The sequence below is a fragment of the Falco cherrug genome, chromosome 10 (assembly GCF_023634085.1).
Source record: "Falco cherrug isolate bFalChe1 chromosome 10, bFalChe1.pri, whole genome shotgun sequence".
NCBI lineage: Eukaryota > Metazoa > Chordata > Aves > Falconiformes > Falconidae > Falco > Falco cherrug.
Window position 1 is genome coordinate 15,427,028 of NC_073706.1, and position 18,689 is coordinate 15,445,716.

The 18,689-nt window shown below is 41.9% G+C and overlaps 1 protein-coding gene across 8 annotated transcripts in view; it reads left to right on the top strand.

Annotated features, from left to right (window-relative positions):
- Nucleotides 1-1,743: 1,743 nt before the first annotated feature.
- ZBTB46 (zinc finger and BTB domain containing 46) overlaps nucleotides 1,744-18,689 on the top strand; it is a 56,277-nt gene continuing 39,331 nt past the window's right edge. Inside the window, exons 1-4 of one of the 8 annotated variants that reach the window (XM_055721793.1) lie at nucleotides 1,744-1,854; nucleotides 2,343-2,523; nucleotides 8,997-9,124; nucleotides 10,914-11,053. In XM_055721793.1, coding sequence (XP_055577768.1) covers nucleotides 11,000-11,053 — 54 coding nt within the window. In that variant the 5' untranslated portion in view covers nucleotides 1,744-1,854; nucleotides 2,343-2,523; nucleotides 8,997-9,124; nucleotides 10,914-10,999. Of the gene's footprint in view, nucleotides 2,201-2,280; nucleotides 2,524-8,996; nucleotides 9,125-10,913; nucleotides 11,054-18,689 lie in introns of those variants that run through there. The other 7 variants (XM_055721792.1, XM_055721791.1, XM_055721795.1 and 4 more) reach the window with 7 other exon arrangements.

Here is an 18,689-nt window from a genome sequence, read left to right on the forward strand (position 1 = left end):
AACTCTTTCTAGGAAGGTGCTGCTTGGACTCTGTTGCAATATAAAATAAAGAGGTAATTAAAAACATGCTGGAGTTAAGACATTTCATTTTCATTAATCAGGTTTACTCATAGTCTTTTCAAAATTAAAACTATTTAGGGTACGTAGGAGGGAAGGGGGGGAGGAAAACACATGACGGAACATCCGTTTATTTAAATTACAGATTAAAAAGTGGAAAACACACTTTTTGTGAGGGGACATCCTAGAGATTAAAAGCACCTTGCAGAAATGGATTTTAATAAATGAAGAGCAGGTACAGAAGTCAGCTCCAAGGTAGGTCTGCCTACTTCAAAGCCTGAGATGAAGTAAATATATAGGATGAGGGAAAGGAAACCACGGAGGAAATTTTTAAACCTTAGGCACACAATTATCCAGGCAATTACTGTGATTAGACACCTAAGTCAGTTAACTATGCAAATAAATGGCCAACCCCAGTTACTCATAGGTATATTTCCCAACTGGGGGCACAGTCATGGTAGGAAAATGCAGGCAAACAGTTTGCAAACATTTTATCTGCTGGACCAGCTCCTGCTTTCACCATCCAGCACCCGCGGATTTTAAGAACGATTCCACTGCTCGCCACAGCTATCGTACGATCAGCGCTGACTTCCTCCACGCTCCAGACCTATCCTGTCCTGTTAAGCTCTGTCCTTTGAAATATAGGGCACTTTCTGTCAGATCCTTCAGCACGACAGCCAGAAGGGCAAAATCCTGCCCTTTGTGGCAACAAGAGGTTTTTCATCCCCGGATTTGACGGCCGACAAGGAACCGTGATCTCCATTTCACAGCGGCAGAACCTTTCTCCAGACCTCCCAGCCGTGCTCTCCAGCCATTGAGCCGGGCCAGCGCCCCGCTACCCAGGCTGGTCAGGGGGCTCTCAAGTCTGCAGGGCTGCGATTTTTTTTTTTTTTTTCCACTGGGGGTTGCGTGAAATATGACTTGTTTCTTAAGAGAGTGGCGAAGTGGGTTTTTTTTTGGCCCCTGCGAGGTGCCGAGGGGGCTATAGTGCGGCCCAGGCAGCGGCCCAGCCCCGCCGGGAGCACAGACTCCCGTGAAGAGCGAAGCCCCGGCCTTCGCCGCGGCTGATGCTCGCCCCGGCCCGGGCGCGGCGCCCAGGGAGGCCGCGCTGGGCCTGAGGGGACGCACCCCGCCGAGGGGAGCCCGCCGGCCGCAGCGGCGCGCCTCCTGCCCGGGCCAGGCGCACCTGCTGCCGCGGCAAGGGCAGGCAAGAGGCGCCCCGGCGGGCCCGGGGCGGCGACCGTCGGGGTGCGGACCCGAGGGGCAGGAGCGGGGGCACCCCCGCCCTCCGCCTCAGCCCTGTCACCGCGCCGTCCCGTCGTGCCCCGCGCAGGCGAGCCCGGGCGCGCGCCCCCACCCTCCCTCACTTCCGGTGTCCGGCAGTGGCAGAGCCGGCGGCGGCGCCCCCGCTCCCCCGGCGCAAGGGGGGGGGGGGGGGGGGGGGGAGGGGGGGGCGTAGAAAAGGGCGGTGCTTACGGAGGCCCGTGGCTCCTGCCGCCCAATCATCGGGCGCCGATGGGCGAGAAGGGGCGGGGAAAGCGCCGGCACGCGCCGCACGGCACCACCCCCCCGCCCGCCGCGGGCTCGCGCCCCGCGCGCCCGAGGGAGCGGCGGGAGCGCGCCCGGGCGCCCCCCCCACCCCCCCCCCCGCCTCCCCCCTCAGCCGGCTTCTCCCCCCCCCCCCTCCTCCGCCCTCCTCCCCCCTTCCCCTCCCCACCCGGGAGGAGAGGCACGGAGTGACCGACGGAGCCAGAGCTCCGGCCGCTCCGAGACCCCGCTCTCCTCCATGGGGCCCAGGTAAGCGCGCCGCCCCCCGCCCCTGAGGCGAGCGGGGGGTCGCCATGGCCGCCCGCCCCCTGAGGCGGCAGCGCCGGGCCGCCCCCATCCCCGCGGCCGCCCTGAGGCGAGGCGAGGCGGACAGCGCTCCGGGGGCGGCGGGGAGCCCCCCGCCCGCTGCTTCCGCACCGCCGCCTCGTTTATTATCAGCGATATTATCCCCCCCAGCCTGGCACCCTCGGCTGGGGCAGAGCCTGCCGCCCGCCGCGGGGGGAGCGGGGGCCGATCGCGCCCTGCCCGCGGAGGGGGCACGGTGCCTTCTTTGGGACGCGATGTCTTATTTGGTGTGGGTGGATGGCTTAACTTGGTAAGTGGCAGGGTTTAACCCCCCTCCCCCGGCCCTCCCCTCCCCTCGCTCCTCCGCCCGCCCCCCCCCCCCCCCCCCCCCTCCCCGTAACCTCCAAAAGGGGAATTTTCCAGCTGGTAATTTCTGCTGCGTCAACACCCAGCTCAAGGGAGAGGAGAAGAGACAAGGGGGCATTTTAACAGCAGCTCCACTTGCGAATAGCCAGCCTCAATCCCGGCTCCAGCATTAAACCCCTTTCCGCCCCCTAAAAACCAGCATCCGTGCAAGTTGGACCAAGAGTTTGTCAGGAGTGTGGTTCAAAACTGCTTGGAAAAAGGGATGAGGTAATAATACTGGTGAAGCATGTTGTATTTCTCTCCTTCTGCCGGTCTCTCTTTCTCTTTCTCCCTCTCCTCTCCCTCTCTTTCTCTCTCTCTCTTTTTTTTTTTTTTTTTTTTTTTCTCTCCTTTAAAAGCCAGGCCTGTTTTGGGTTATTGTCTCCCCCTAAAGCCAGACATAGATCGCCTGGCCTTGCCTCCATTTTAATTGCAGGCTGAAATGGGAGAAGTGACCCTTTTTTTTTTTTTTTTTAAAAAAAAAACAAACCTCAACAAGCAAACAAAAAAAAACCCTTGGAAAAAAAATACTGCTGTTCCTTTGGGGGATATAGGTGATTTTTCATAAGGCCGTAACAAGTGCAAAAGTGGCTGGAAATGTTTTCTGTCATGCTGGGAAACTAGTGAGGTGTCCTCCTCCCTGCTCCCCCAAAGAAAGTGTGTGTAAAATTTGGCTGTGGGAGGAGGAGAGGTGCTGCGAAAGGTGCTGGGAAAAGAAGGGGTTGTGCTGCTGGATTGCCTTTGTGTCTCTGTAAATAGACATGTCAGTTCCCAAAGTAATACAAGTAGTGTCTGATAACTCAATCCCAGATGACAAATAGAGAATGGAGCAGATTTTCAGGACTGTAATAGTGGGAGGATTTCTCTTTTGAAACAGAGGAAAAAAAAGAAACGTTGGTACCTCCTAAGGAGGTTCTTCACCGGCGCTTTATTGTGAAGCAGAGCGTTCGGATGAAATCCAGAGATATAAACTGATATTTATTTATTTTTGCACCTGACATGGGAAAGATAAACAAAGGAGAGTTTAACAGCTTTTTAATGAATTCCTCATGCTTTTTATTTTGCAATCTCAATGATTCATTTGGCAGGCTTTACAGGACCGGATTATTATCAGCATTGTTTAAAGCCATGCTAATTAGGAGATGTGTTTAGCAAACAGTAGTATTGTAGACACCTGTACCAAAGTTCCTGCATGCATTTTAATTGCATCACTGGTATCATTTTTAGCATTTAGTCACTATAATACAGATCTAGGTCTCAGTTCTTGAACTCGATCAAGTACTTATTACAAGTGTGGATTCTCTATGTACATAGAGCAGCCCTGCTACTAATGCACTAAATGTGTTTTCTCAGAAAGGAGGGGGGAATATTTTTTTTTTTTTTTCCCCTGTGGGGATTAAAAGGAAAAGCTGCATTATCCAGGATCGGTGAGAAAAATGAAATTTTGAGGAAGAAGCTTGATGTGGCTGGATAGCTCTTCCACTTTTATCAGTACCTTGCTTGAACATTTTATGTTTTTATAGCATCTTCTGATTGGAAGTAAAATGTGACTTTCCCCTTTTAAATTCTGTCTAGCTTCTCTTACTGTTTGTCAGGTTTTATATTTTGAAACCTTTAGTGATGGAAAAAATGGGTGGAGTGTATTATTAGTCACAATATTTTCAACATGTGGCAAGGAATTACCGCTTTAAGGTGTTTTTGGGGAACTGACAAGAAATGGGCAGAGAAGCCTGCCCCATGGGCTGGAGGGAGAGCTACAAAATGGTATTTAGGGGAGCTCCCAGACATACGTTCCTGAAAAATATTACGTGGTTTGGTATGTGAGTGGGATAACTGTAATTGAAACAGAAAACTAGTCTTTTGGTTTTGATGCAGCCTGTCCAGGAGGGGGAAACTCGCTCACAGCTAAACTTCTCTCACAGTAGTTTTCATAGACTTATCATTGGTGTAACTGAGTTAATTTTAGTGTGATACCAAAAAATGTGGTGTTATAATAATTCTAACATTCGATGTTTATTCATATACTTTAATGCTGCTTCATTGTGGAGTGTGTAGGATTGAGCCTTTGAAAACATGACCTGTACATGGGGTTCTTGGAGACTGAAGAAAATGGGCCAGTTTCTCCCCATGGTCTTGGTTTTCTGGGACAGTTGTACAACAGTGGATATGTTCTTCACAAGAGGATTTTTTTTTTGTTTTTTAATAATTGGAAGTGCTTAGAGGAAAACCAGTTTAGCAGTTTCCCCCCCATCCCCAGCAGTCCTCTGTCAAAAGGAAAAATGCCTCATGTTTGAAAGATGTGTTATTTGCTGTTAATATGCCTGCTTTTCCTCTCTTAACGTGTGGTGTTGCTGTGAGGTTGAGCATATTCTTTCGTCTTTGCTATCCACTTGTGTGGATTTTTTTTAGATATGTGTTTTTGAAGTTTCTATGCAAAGTTTCCTGTCCTCCCAGCAGTGCAGCAGCAGGCTGATGCCCAATCCAAACTGTTATTGCTTGCTTTCAGAGCAGAATTATTTCATAAACAGCTTAGCCTTTTCCCAGGACGTTTTTCCCTGCGTGTTCTTGCCAGTTTTACTGGCTGCTCTGTAACGCTCTCTAGACTCCCCCTAAACTGGTAAAAAGCATTCACAGGGGTTTTCCTTGCTCCTGTGTGCTTAGTTTAATGGGCAAACAAAAGGGCAAGGAGAGGGCTTAGTTTAAGTCTTTGAAGAGCTACCTGCAGTTGTAATGGTTATCCCACATGTCTGTTATAATTCCCAGGAGCCAGCAATTTGTGTCCATTCCTGGCTGTGAGCATACCCTAGAAAATTCTGACACTTTGGCACAAAAGGATTAATGCCGTGTTTATATTTTGCTTTTGGCTTATGACTGGCTAGAATATTTTTAAGTGCATGGCTCTACCTGTGTTTTATGTGTGTGATATTTGAAACTTAAAATGTATTAATAGTGAAAGCATGCATGCTGTAGGGTTGTCTGTAGATAGCAGGGGTCATGTTAGGCGAGAGTACAAGGACCTACCATGGCTGTGAGACAGAGGGAGGTGTTTGGTCTGCGGGAACTGCTGCGATCCTACTCCAGACCTAAGGATCCCCGCGAGCGTTTTTATGGTATTTTGGTCACGTACAATGACAGTCAGGACTCCAGTGTTAAAATTTGCTGCTTCAAAACGTCACTTTATTCCTTCTTGAGGACTTCTTGTTTCGCTAGGTGATATGTTTGTGTTACAGCTCCCTTAAATACAACCTTCAGTAGTTGGTTTCCTCAATTCCCTCTAGATCCTTAGCCCTTTAGGCGGAATGAGATATAAAAATGTGTGTTGTTTGTTGCAAGACTTCTTTCAGTTGAGATGCAAGAGGAAAGAATCTCAATTTCCCTGAACAGTTCAGTAGGTTTCTGGTTCTTGTTGCCTCAGTGTATTTGGATACACGGGGATGTCCAGTTTGGAGGGATAGGTGCTTGGGATTCAGTTCCCATCCTGCAGCTGTTGCCTGAATGTGCAGGCATCGTAATGGCTTTTTGTTGGTCTCCTCTTCTGTGAAACAGGGGTGCTGGGGTTTACTCAGCTCTTTCAAAGCATTTTCTATTAACACTGATGAAAAATCATAGTTGTGCCAAAAACGCCTACTCTTGGTAAATGAGTCTAATGGGAAGTCCTCCCTGAATTTCCTACACAGTGTGGTAGAGTTCAGAGGCTCGCGGGTGGGGTTTTGTGTCCCTTACCAAGTCAGCTGTGGCGCAGTTATTTTCTGAACAGTTGCTTTAACTTTCTTTCATACCCATGTATTTAAGAAACATCAGACTGCTGTTGAAACGTTGGTTTTGAATAGCTTCTGAGTGCTTTGCAGGCAGGATGAGATCCTTGACGGTAATTCTAATTAGATGGAAATGTGTTCCACTTTGCGGTGTTTTGTTGCGCGGAGGTAAGGGTGTACATGTGCATTGGAGCCGGTGGCGCAGCTGCGGGGAGGAGCGAGGAGGGCCTTGCTGAAATGTAACAGGTAGATGCTGAGTTAGAGGTGAAAAGCACCTTTCTGCCTTGCTTTTTGTGATGTGGCTCCCTTTTATTTCAGCCCATACGGTGATGATCCCTTCTGTCCCGTTACTTGCTTGGATATGCACTCGGGAAGAAAAATATTCTGCAAATGTTGGAAGTTGCCTAGTGTTCACTTTGTAGTAAAACTGAGTTGGGGTCTCCTGTAATGGAGGGAGGTAATGAGGCGTCAGAAATATTTTACAAACACAGCTACTAGCTCGTGTGTGGATTAAAATAAACTTAGTAACAAGAATGTCAGAGTGTGTGCCAGGAACTTAGCTGCTTAAGAACCCTACTTAGAAAAGTGAGTAGGGTTTTACATATTAAGGAATATGTTTATGTCTGTGTATACTTAAATACCTTGTTATCTTTCCTAATTATTTCCTCATCATGTGTTGAACAAACTGCTTATTCCATCCAAGCGAGTTTGCTTCCTGGTATTTCTCACCTTGCGAAGAAGACCTCTGCAGAAAGAGTTGTTATTTCAGGCAGTTAGCTCATTCTCTTTGAGGAAAGGGTTCAAGAAATGTGCACCTTTTGCACTGATATACCATTGGAGGAGATACCTTCCTGACTAGTGCTCAAATCGTCCTCTGAAACAGAAGAATCGATGGTCTGTATTAGCCATTCAGTGCTCAGAATACCCAAACCTGAAACCAACTAATTTAAGTACTGTTAAATGAAGTAGTCAGGATGCAGTACTGCTGAAAGCCCTGCCACTATAGTATTGGAGAATGAGGTGTTGGCTAAATATAAAACTAGTTTATTGACTTCCTTCTTATTACCACTGTATCCTTCTTGGCTTTGCTCCACTGTCTTTTTTTTTTCTTTTTTTTTTTTTTTTAATAATAGTTGATCAAATTGGGATTCTGAGATTTACACTAAAAAGTAAAAAGGGATACTTACCCAAGGCACTAAGTGTTTGTATTGCAGATTACACAAACAAAATTAGATTGTTCACAGAGTACCTTGTGTGTTATCTTTAGTTTTGCACTGGTTGATCTTTTCCCTTTTAGATTATTCCTGACCCCTTATGTCTGTCTCTTAGGTGCTCTCTTGGTTCCTCCCACTGCTATACTTCTCTTTAAAAATTACCTCATGATTCTTCCTCCTTTGGCTCCCTCCCTTTCTACGTACTGAGTTTGGGAACTTTAGCAAAGATCCCCTAGTTAAAAATCCAAAAAACAGTGAGAAAGTTTTGGGGGAATCATTCTTCAGGGCAATTCCCAGTGTGATATGCTTGCAGTTCTTCAATACTTTTTTTTTTTCTTTTTCTTTAAGGTGCTTTTTATGTTGTGTCTTGACTAATACGTGCACAAGGGCAAAGTCTTTTGCTTAGCTTTCTTTTGTGACTTTTTTTTAAGTGGAAGCTTAAGATCTTGTAGGAGTTAATGGCACTTGGATGGGTAAGTGTCACAATAGCCACAGGCATTTGGATTTTTTCCAGTTGTTTTTTAATCTTTACTAGAGTAGCAGATACATGTGTAGCTAAATTCTTGTATTTTTTTGGTATCACTAGACTTGTCAAGCCTGGTACCCTGTAAGGTACTTGTTTTGTAAGTGCTGGCTAGCTCTTCCATCTTTTGTGTTCTGCAAGGTCTGTGGCATCGTTCTCTTGGTGCAACCAGATGAGAGAGAATGGAGATCAAAAATAGGAGAATGATACAAGTAACTGTTTCGGTACTGAGATGTAGCTTTTCATGATGGAGAGACAGGCACATGGACATAGTTGGAAGTTACGGAGAAATGAATAAGGGAAATGCAGAGGAAATGCAAGTGCAGTAGAAATATTACTGCAAGTAAGCATTTTGAACTAGAAGCTTGCAGCTAGTGCCCTGTTGGAAAGGTGCATCCTGTTGTATTAGCAAATTGTAACCAGTTGGAATATTGTCTTTTGGAGTAATTGTCTTTTGGGCTGTGTAGATTTTACAGGCATGGAAGACAAAACTTTTACCTTCTGTTAGGTATTTGCATCTTTTTTCTGTATCTCTTTGAGTTTTCTTTTTCCAAAATACTTCAATTTTTGTAAGAGGAGCAAACTGCTTAGTACCGTTGTGCGTACTGCTTTTTAACTTGAAGGTAACACTGACTTTTGAAGACTGCAATTCAGTCAAGTTGGCTGGGAATAGAATTCAGATATCTTTTTTTTTTTTTGTAATGTGGACACATAATTTTCCTGTAACCTTAGGCAAATGTTTTGATTTGGGGGGGAATCGCTGTAACTGTATGGTTAGATTAATAGTAACCCCATTTAAACTGTGGATGACAGGTGCCACAGAAACATTACCTGAAACTTTTATGATGTTAACTAGAACAATGTTAACTGTTTGGAATCCTCGTATTTCTGGGGGTTTTACGGTGACTTTATATATACTGGCTCTTTTTAGTGACTTCTTCAGAGCACTTCTGTCTGGAAGCATAGTCAGAAGTTGTTAATAGTCTTAAAATTTGTGTGTTAAACTTCAGTTAACACAGGCTAAATCATTTTTCCTGTATGCTTAGTTATAGAAATCTGTCTGAAGATTTCTTGTTGGAAATGGCAGTGTTGTAAATGTGCAGTTATTTTAACGGCTGCTTGTAATTTTGTGATGCTGAATGTTTTTTCTATGAAGTTAAAGATTAGATTTTAATTTTTGCCACCTATTTTTTCCATTCCCAAATACAGGACATGTGATGAACCTTTTGGAGCTTGTTACCAGGGGCCAGTCTCCTCTCTTCATTAAAACATGCACTGTCCTGCTGTGAAACATTGTGACGTTTATTTTTGCTAACAGGAAACATTTTCAAATATTGGTAAGTTCTCAGCATTTAAACGTATTTTTGTGATGTGGTAAGGGAAGGAGGAGTAGCTGGAGATAATGTCATGAGGGCTTACTGTTCTTTATAAATTTGGGCTTAACATTGATAACAAGGGCTCATTTAGGAATCTTACCCAGCTGCAAAAGCTGAAGAAATACCTCTGGCTATTCTGCTCCTACCTTGTGGTAGGGGTGCCTCCATTAATCATGGTCATTTGGTTCTCATCTTGTCGATTAGAAGAGGAAAACAGGTGCAGAGCTCAAAGCAAAAAGAAAAAAATGCAGAGCAGTACAAAATAATACAGGTCTCAGCTTTACTGTTCTCGCCAGACTATTCTGGCTCATTTTGTGCTCTGGGACAGCAGCATAAATGAGAGTCTTAACAGTAACAGCCCTAAGTCTAAGTGAAAATACGTATTACTTTTACACTTCACTAACAAAGTAATTTCCCATGTGTCTGTTGGTCTGGCTCCTTCGCTCTCCCACTTTATTTTTTTTTTTAACTGTCTAAATAGCAGGACTAAAAAGAACTAGCCAAAACAATTGCTATGGAGAAGCAATCAGAATTAGAGAAAGGCAAGACTTGGCACTCTGAAATAGAAATTGAGAACAAAGTCAATGGTATTTGATTTAGTTGGGTCGTATTTGTTTTCAAGATTTTCAGTTCTGCGTGTTGCCATAAAGAATGCTTGGATTTTCCTTATTACTACTTTTATTTGTTAGATATGTTACTTCACCATATATTATGACATAAGTTTGTATTGGAAAAGCTTTCTTAATTTTTATCTTCTGATGTTTTCTTTCACAATCTGTTACTACAGAAGGTCGGTCTTGAAATCAACAGTATTGATTTATAGGTCATTTTCGTTAAGAGAGCTAATCTGTATATTCAAGGTGTCTGAAATGCAGAGATGAGAAGTATATGGCAAATACTTTGCTGTAATGGCTAACAGTATATAAGCAGTATAAAGTTTTGAATAAAGCATAGTCAGAAATTTTAGTTGAAGTTAAATGTTGCAAATGTAGTGAATATGCTATTCTGAAGAAAATAAAGCCTGTTTTATATAAGAAAAGCAAGTGTACAAGATGATAGCTACAGTGGATACATCCTCACTGACAAAAGACCTTTGTGTAGGTGAACTACTTCTTTGTACCTTGTCGTCAGAAACAATGTTTCATCTGAGAAGTCTACCTGTGAATGTGCCTTACTACACATAAGTATCTATATTTTACACAGAATTTTCAAAATCTTGGGGCTCTTTAGTCCCTTAAATTAGTATGCTGTTAGCTAGCTGCAGCTGGCAACTGAACATTTCAAGAAGAAATTCTCTTGAATATTCCATTGCAAACTCCTGTCAGGAGTTGTATTGGTAGCTTTTTAACCTTGATATTTTATAGGTCAGATAAGGTGAATTAGTGCCCTTCGGGCCACAAATGTCTCTTCAAAAAGTCATTAAAGTGAGAATGTTTTGAAAAGCTACCAAACAGGAAACCCCGTTGTTTCAAGGATCTGTTTGAAGTTCCATTATCTAAAATTAGACTTTTTTTTTTTCCCCCATACTTTTAAGAAGTAACTCTTGTTTTATTATTGCAAAAATGTAACCAGGCTTTAATTATCTGCAGTGTATTGATATGTTTTGAGTTAAAATTTTTTTAGGGTTCATTAAGTCATAAAAATAGGGGTGTTATAACTGAGCTTGGAGGGAAATGACTTAAAAATGCACCAATCGTTCAGTAATCTTGTAGTTTAATGCTAATAACTTCTGGTTTTCTTTTTGTAATAGTTCTGTCTTTCTCCTACAAGAGTTCACACCAGTGCTATCAGGAGGTCACAGAACAGTGCACTACCTGTGCTGCCCTAGGGCTGTTGATGTCCTCAGCTGTTGTAGGAGAAACACTAGACCTGGAACCCAGTTTGTTACTGGTAAGAAGTAATTGTCTTGGATTTTATTTAATTTTTTAACATAAAAATATTTTCTGGCTGCTTTCACTAACAAAATCAGTAAAAATCTCTTCAGTGCTTATTACTTTAAGAACGCTGTAGCAAAATGCGCATCTCTGGTCTTTTTTGGGTTGTTTTTTTTCCCTCCTATTTCTAGCTTTACAGTTTCTAAATTGCTAATTCTAATTTGTTATTGCCCTCCTTCCAAAATGTGGAGGCTAAGAGTTTTCCCTTAGCTTTCACTTTCAGACCTGATTTTCTCTTTAACTTCTTCAAGTGCTGTCAGAGGTAATGAAGGTTCATAAATGGATTTTTCCAAGATACCTTCAGAAATCCTGTCTTTTGGCTGCACCTTCGCAGTGTTCAGCTTCTACACGCTAACTGGCTGGCCCCATAGCATCAGGTAGACTGTTGGTAGGTCAAAGTCCACAGCCAAATCTTTGGTTTAAAAGTTTTGGAGTAGAGAGTGAAATGTTTAATGATAGCTCCCTGTTATTTTATGTTCTGCTTACTGGAGTTAGGTTTTGATTATGGTTCATGTTTGGCTTGAGGAAACTAAATTTTAACAATACGGTGAATGAGTAAAGTGTGTAGTGTTTTGCACTTGTTCTTTTTGCTGAAATTGGCCACCTTTGAATTCATAATTGCATTGAATCTATGTATTTTCATGGTAGAAGCAATTGTAAAATGATGATATGGTCTTAAATATATTTCCTGACTAAATGTAACCTGGACAGACGGGGAGTCGAAGGCTCTTTGCCTGCCCGGAGAACTAGGAGTTTGAGCAAGTGATTTCCTTGTCAGCGTGTTTACAGCTGCTGAAGGTGCAATGCTTGCCCTGCTGCTGCTGTTTGAACTTCACTTAAGGACTTTCTGGATTTTAACTACTACAGAGATGCTAAATGGAGATGTTGTTTTAATGCTGTTGATGATGGGATAGTGTTGGCTTGAAATCGGAGAAATTTTAGTGAATCATCATCAGGCAGGTGTTAATTAAATATTGGTAGGGGCTTGGTTTTTTTTTTTTCTTTTGCCCTACAATGAGAATTGAGTGGGCCTCTCAAACTTGATAATAAAAATATTAACTAGTATTTTTCTTAAAGTTCACTGAAAATCATTTGCCTCCCAAATTCTTGCCTTTTCTGTAATTCCGTAGTATTTCTTGAATTGAATGACAGCACACTTATTTTCTTTCTGTGACTCTTAACTCGTAAGGATGAACACACGCTGTTGGGCTGTAATTAAACATTCTTATCCCCAGTCATAAAGGAGAAGTGGTCCACTGTTGTTTTCATGAAACTGAGTTGTGAGTAACCTCTTTGGCCCAAGGGTCTGGTCTGGTCTGTTTACAAACATCTGCCTGTTTCTCTCTGAATTCAGAGTTGTGGTTGGAATGACCAACTTAAACAGTGAATGATCGGTTTCATGAGTCAGAATAGGGTAGAAGAGTTTCTTTTTTGGCAAACTGTTCATAAACTATTACTTGCATCTAATTTGAACAAAGCTGAACATACAAATATAATTTTGGGGTATCTAGTGTCAAGAAATGAAAACTTTTCTAGGATTGCGTGCTCTTCTTCCTCAGACACCCTCATGATAAAACACTCTGCTTCTGGGGACTTGCACTTGTAAAGCTCATGAGCAAAGTCTTTGCGTGAAGTGTTCATCCTTTAATATGCCTAGTAGTTTGCCTTTTCTCTCATTTAGGAGAGTAAGTATAGGTGCTGTCCTTTTCAGTTGCTAAGGTTACATTTGGGTTTCTTGTTCTCCCTTCTTTTCAGCCCAGGGCACAGGGATAGGAGGAATCCTATGCATTTCTGTTGTCTCTAATGGGATAAAAATGAAACTTGTATACACACTGTGTCCTGGGCAAGGAGGCGTTTCAAGCCCAATCTCACCTTACAGAACTCCTTTGCAGAGGAATTTTAAAAATGTTGGAATGTCTTGGGAGTGGAGACATGGACAGAACACAGGGGAAGCAGAGAAGTGGGGTGTGTTTGTTGGTTTTTTGTATAATAAACCATTGGAGTGAATTTGAGTTCTTCTTTAATCTTGTTTTTACCCTTCTCTGAAGGGGGAGGGGGGGAGGAAACAACACATTTTTGGTTACATTCCAGTTGGCATGTTTTCTCTGGGGAGCATAGAGTGGCTGGTGGAGGAGTGCACTAGTGATTATTTTGGTACTCTGTAGCTTGTGTCCTTAATACTCAGTGTAGAAACATGTTTAGAAAATTGTACAGATTAAGTGTCTTGTAGTTTAAAGTTTGGTTCACTTATGTTCTGAGAGCGCAAAAAGTAGATAAACAAAAACCCGCTACCAACAACAAAAATCTGAAAAACCCCTCTAGTCCTTTTTTTTTTTTTTGCTTCTTCCTTTTTTCCTGTTTTCTTTCTGAGTGAAGGGAGTTTATTTTTGTCCCCGCTATTTCCCAGGGGACTGTACTATAGAGGGTTTCGTGTGTGTACTTCATTTCTTGTCTGTGGCTTTTTGTCAAAAATAAAATAATGCACTGAGTTTTAGATGCAACGCATTTGTACCTCTTAATTTTATGGGTGTTGAGATTTTGGTCAGGAGACATTATGGGTATGTATGCGAGAGGTTGGCTTTGTAAGTATTACTGGTTACTCTTTTTAAAACCTTTCCTACAGTACGTGAAGATTGTGTTTGTTTAGACTCTTGTCACCAGGTGATATTTTCATGTTCAAATAACTGCTGGTAGTACAAAATAAACAGTTTTCATATATGCTGTCTTTGTAGAACTAGATTCATTCTAGCTAGGGTTAAAGATTATATAAATTATTAATGCTTACTTTAAGACCAGGCTTTCGAAAAGATGAACAATAAAAAGCTGGCCTGTATCTTAACAGAACTTTGCATGAAAGTGGTTATTAAATCTGCTCATGTTTTGTTCTTTTTGCTGGTACATGCAAGTGTTGTTTGTTTAGGGACAATTTTTTTTTTTTTTTAGTTATTTTTGAAAAAGTAATAGACTTGAATTACTGTACTGTCTGCGAATTGACTTATGAAGAAAGACTGATCTGCTGCAGTCTATTTTGTGGAATATCTACAGATAAGCTTTCATGGTTCATTGGCTTCTTGGAAAGCTGTGTGGTGGCCATGTGCTGTCATCACAGGCCCAGGCCTAGAGGGTTTTAGTAGGTGCTCAACATTGAAATCGTTCAGTGTACTAAAAAGCCAAATGAGATAAAATAAAAAATATATCATTGACATTCAAAGTCTAAAAAATTCTTCACAGTTTATTCCATCTTCACCATGCTTCCACTAGAAGTTGGAAGGGTACTGCTTTTCTGAAGAAATCTTTCCACAATGTTTTTTAAGTGGAGATAAATATTGTTACCAGGAAAAGGGGAAAAAAACCCTCAACAACAAGCCACAAAACAGCACGTAAAACTGGAACACAAGAGCACAGGGTTTTGAAGCTTCCTGAATTTTTAACTACTAGCGAATTGCCTTAAATTTAACTTGGATTAATTCCCTAGTGATCCTTGACATTAAACGGATGTGCTGGTTTGACATGGGTAGACAGAAAACTAATTAATTCCTCTGAATTTGAGGCATATTTAATTTTCTCCCCCAAAGACCTCTCATTTGAAAGGTACGATGCTGTAACAAATCTTGAATGTGGAATGTGGATAAGGTAGCAGACCTTTGGACAGAGGAAGATGAAGACACCTACAATAACAATTGCTGGTTTGGAAAATGTTAAATTTTATTGATTAGTCTGAACATGGGAGTATCCACATTATTGCTTGCATACTTGAAAGTGCTACATGTGCCCACTTGTCAGTGGAAAGGATGCTGCTCTTTGGGTGTCTTCCCTGTTCATCTCCCTCTCTTTGTACTTAAAGTACATTGGAACAAGGACAAGTTGTCTTCCCTTTGTGCAGAGCAATGTATGTTGTCATTATTTTTATTTGTTTTCTTATATTAATCACATTTTAGAACATCAGATACTTTTGCTTTCTTGTCCAAGAGGTACCTACACACCCTCTGCTCTTGTCCCCAGTGTCCTTGGAAATGTGGGCAAGGAAGGTACAAGGACTGTGTGATCTTATTGTTGTGACACGCTTTTGTTCATCCATGGCTTGCCTGGAGGGTGTCTTTTGTCAAGACTGGTGGGTGGGAGGGAGGCCAGTAAGGAATCTTGCATACAAGATTTCTGTGTGTTTAGTAAAAGTCTCTTGGTAGGAAATAGTGTCAGAGAAAAGCTGTTTCCTAGAGATGCTAGCAAGTGCTTCATCCATAAGAAGCACTAGATTAGTTCAATACCTGAACCTCAAACGGTCATGTCTAAAATCAAAGGTAGCAAGAGGCAAATATTTCTATCTGGGTTGCTGCCATAGGAAGCTTAAACAAAGGACAGGGTGTACCTAAAATAGGCTGTTACCAACAATGAGGGGGAATCCAGCCCACTGAAATAAGCTGAATAAATATCTGAAATGATAAAGAAACAAAATCTGTGAAGAAATCTGTGCAATTTCCAGGTGAAAACATTCAAGAAGAAAAGCTGCTGTTGTATAAATTCACAGAAGCAGGTGAAGACATTGACAAATACTCCTGATGCTAATCTGTATTAAATTGAGGAAGAGAAAATTATCCTTGCAGGAGATTCCCCCACCCCTCTTCAACCAATTCCAGGGAGTGATGCTTTAGAATATAGATTGCAATACCCATGGAGGAATAGCAAAAGGAAATGCCATCTCTGAAACCTTCTGATTGCTTTGTAATTGTGTGCTGTGAGGTTTTCTTGTGTCTTCCTCTGAATCACGTGGATCTGGCAGCTGTTGGAGACAGGATTGGTGATGGACAACTTGCTTTATCCTATGTGGCAATTCATGTTTCCTGAGGGGACTAAGCTGACTCTTCAACTCCTAAAAGTAGATACAGTAGTGGTTTCTGGAATAAAGACAAAACTGAACTGTCATTCTGCCTTAAGAGGTGGTTCTCTCAAATATGAAGATGCTGGGAAGCGGTGGCAGCCACCTTCAGAGCCTTGGTTAGAGAGCTGCTGTGCTGCCTGGTTCCATCACAACCTTTTCAGACCAAAGACATGAAAAATCAATTTCATTTTATTTTTTCCTTATTTCTCTTGATTCTTGGTTTGATTTTTATTTCATTTTTTTGAGATAGAGATGGTTTCTGTGTGAGAATTTGATTTGAGGTCTCCAGGCAGGTTTCAATGGTAAATAGGTAGTGTTACTCAGATACTGTAGAGCTACACTATTATTGACCTCTTCCAGTTCAAATAAAGATGATCAGCTTCTTTGTGCGTTCTGTGCTTAATTCTGTAGAAAAGCTGTATGGATTTGAAATAAATGAACACCAGTTTGGACTGACTGTGTTGCAGGAAGATGGTCCTTCCTCTCTTGAGTGAAGCAAATGCTTCTCAATGATCGGGGACCAGCTAGTCTTGCAAATTAGCATTTCTGACACTGCCGAAGAGGCAGCTCCACTCTTGCAGAACTGGAGAAGCTCGAGCAGGCAATCTTGCGTAACTTGAACTTCTGAATCATCAGGTGGCTCTCTAGAAGAAAAGTCCTGTATCATGTATGGTCTGTGGGCTGCGAGGTTGTTTTCCAGCCAATGGTGTTGGCTAAACTGTAGCTATTTTTCTCCTGGAGATGATAATAATAGCACAGACTAGGGGAAGGGGGCAGAGGTCTTGCGGATCTGTATTCCGCAGTACAGGAAACCCACTTGCATTTGTCAGGAAACTTTCTTAATCATAGCTGTCCTAGGACTGCTGTGAGCAGATTTGAACAGATGGGACTGAATTTGTGTTTGAACTCCATGTATGTTGGAAAGTTGCTTCAAGCTCTCATCAGTCTCCTTAATGATAGTGCTTGTATTTAACCATGTATGCTTCAAGACCATAAGACCTCAGAAGTACAGTGATTTTGGTTTTGATGTGTGTGCTTGCCCATAATTATATTCAGAATTTGGTCTTGTCAGCAGATACCAATTTTACAGTTGTACATTGACATGTGGACCCACATACCAGTTTTACAGGTGGAACTTCTTATATTGGAACAAATTTTTTGAGAGAAAGGAATGTATTTTTATATATATATATATATATATAAAATCCTTTATATTGTGTGGCACCTTGGCATTCTTAATTAGTTGTACTATTAAACCACTGTTACCCGGTATATAAATATTGATAGTAAGTTCCAAATAAGTCATAAAAGCTAGATAAAATGGCAGAAACTAATGCCAAGGAATTTGTAAAGCTGTGGCCACAAAGGTGAGTGTGGACCTGCAAAGGTAGTAACTGCTGAGGTACGGTGTTGCAGAGAACACTTCATCTGTCTGTTCTGGTGCTTCCAACATCCACCCTTAACGCCTTGGGTGTTGTGAACTTGAAGTTATCTCGCTTGAGAGACAGAGTGTGTTCATGTGCCCTATACCAGTGAAGTGTCACCTTGGGAGGCAAAGGGCAGGGAGTTTCTGCTGATGCTGAATGGCCACCAGATTAACCTGTGTGGTAGGAGTGACTTGCTGAACGCTGCAAGAAACGTACCTGTGCGCTTGTCCATGTTGATGTATCACTTCTCTCGTATTTGTACTTTGCAGGTGGGATAAAATTCAATCTGAAAATATTAGTGCCACTGATCACTGTCAACATATTCCCATTTAAGACCTTTTTTCTGTTTTGGGGTGTAAGAGGAGGGTAATTTAGAGCATAGCTTATAAGACAGGAGTCTCTGCCTTTATGCTTTAATGCTCCTGTCATTAACTAGCCTTTTTTTGGGATAATACTGTCAAATTTTATAAAAGATGATCAAAAGTCCTGTGAATTCTCTGCTTGGTGGATGCTTTGTTATTCTGGTCATAAGCATTCTTTCTAAACGTGAACGTTTACGTGATTATTGGAATTTCTCTATGCAGTATCATAGGGTGGTTGTGAGGTGAACTTGGAGATGTAAAACCAAGGAAATAACACACTTTATTGCAAAATTTAAATCTTGTAGCTTATAAGTAGTTAAGATTCAAATAACATTAATCTCATAGTTCTGATCTCTTGCCAGTTTAGTTTGGGTGGGGACTTAGAATTCTGTGATCTGTGGTCTTGGATTTGCCTATGGCTCTTCTGACTTGAAAACAGTATTTATAGCCCCTTAACGGCAATATAGCAAGGGAAATAGCTGGTTTCAATTGGCGTTTGCTGTTTGAGGATTTCAGCTATTCAGTGTGCTACATGTGCTTGTTCCCTTGAGAAAATTGTGTTACAGAGCGCTCTTCAATAGTTTGTCGCCATCAGCATGGTTTCAAGTGTGTAGTACCTTTTTCAAAACCAAACTTTGCTGCAGTCGAACTGTAATCTGACAGCTGTTTTACTCAAGTAACTTAAGACAGGTTTTCTTAGAAATCTGTAGTAATTTAAAGAAATATTTCTCTGGGATGTTATGAGCCACTGGAGGATTGAGCTTTGAATCTAGTCCCTTTTAACGTAAATTATTTGAAGTCTGGTAAAAATAAGCTGCATTGTGTAGTGAATGTGCAGTCTTTCTAGACAGTAGTTGTATTTTCTGGCATTCTTTCAAGATGAACCTGTTACTTAATTTGATACAACTTGGGGCTTGTCTCGGTCTT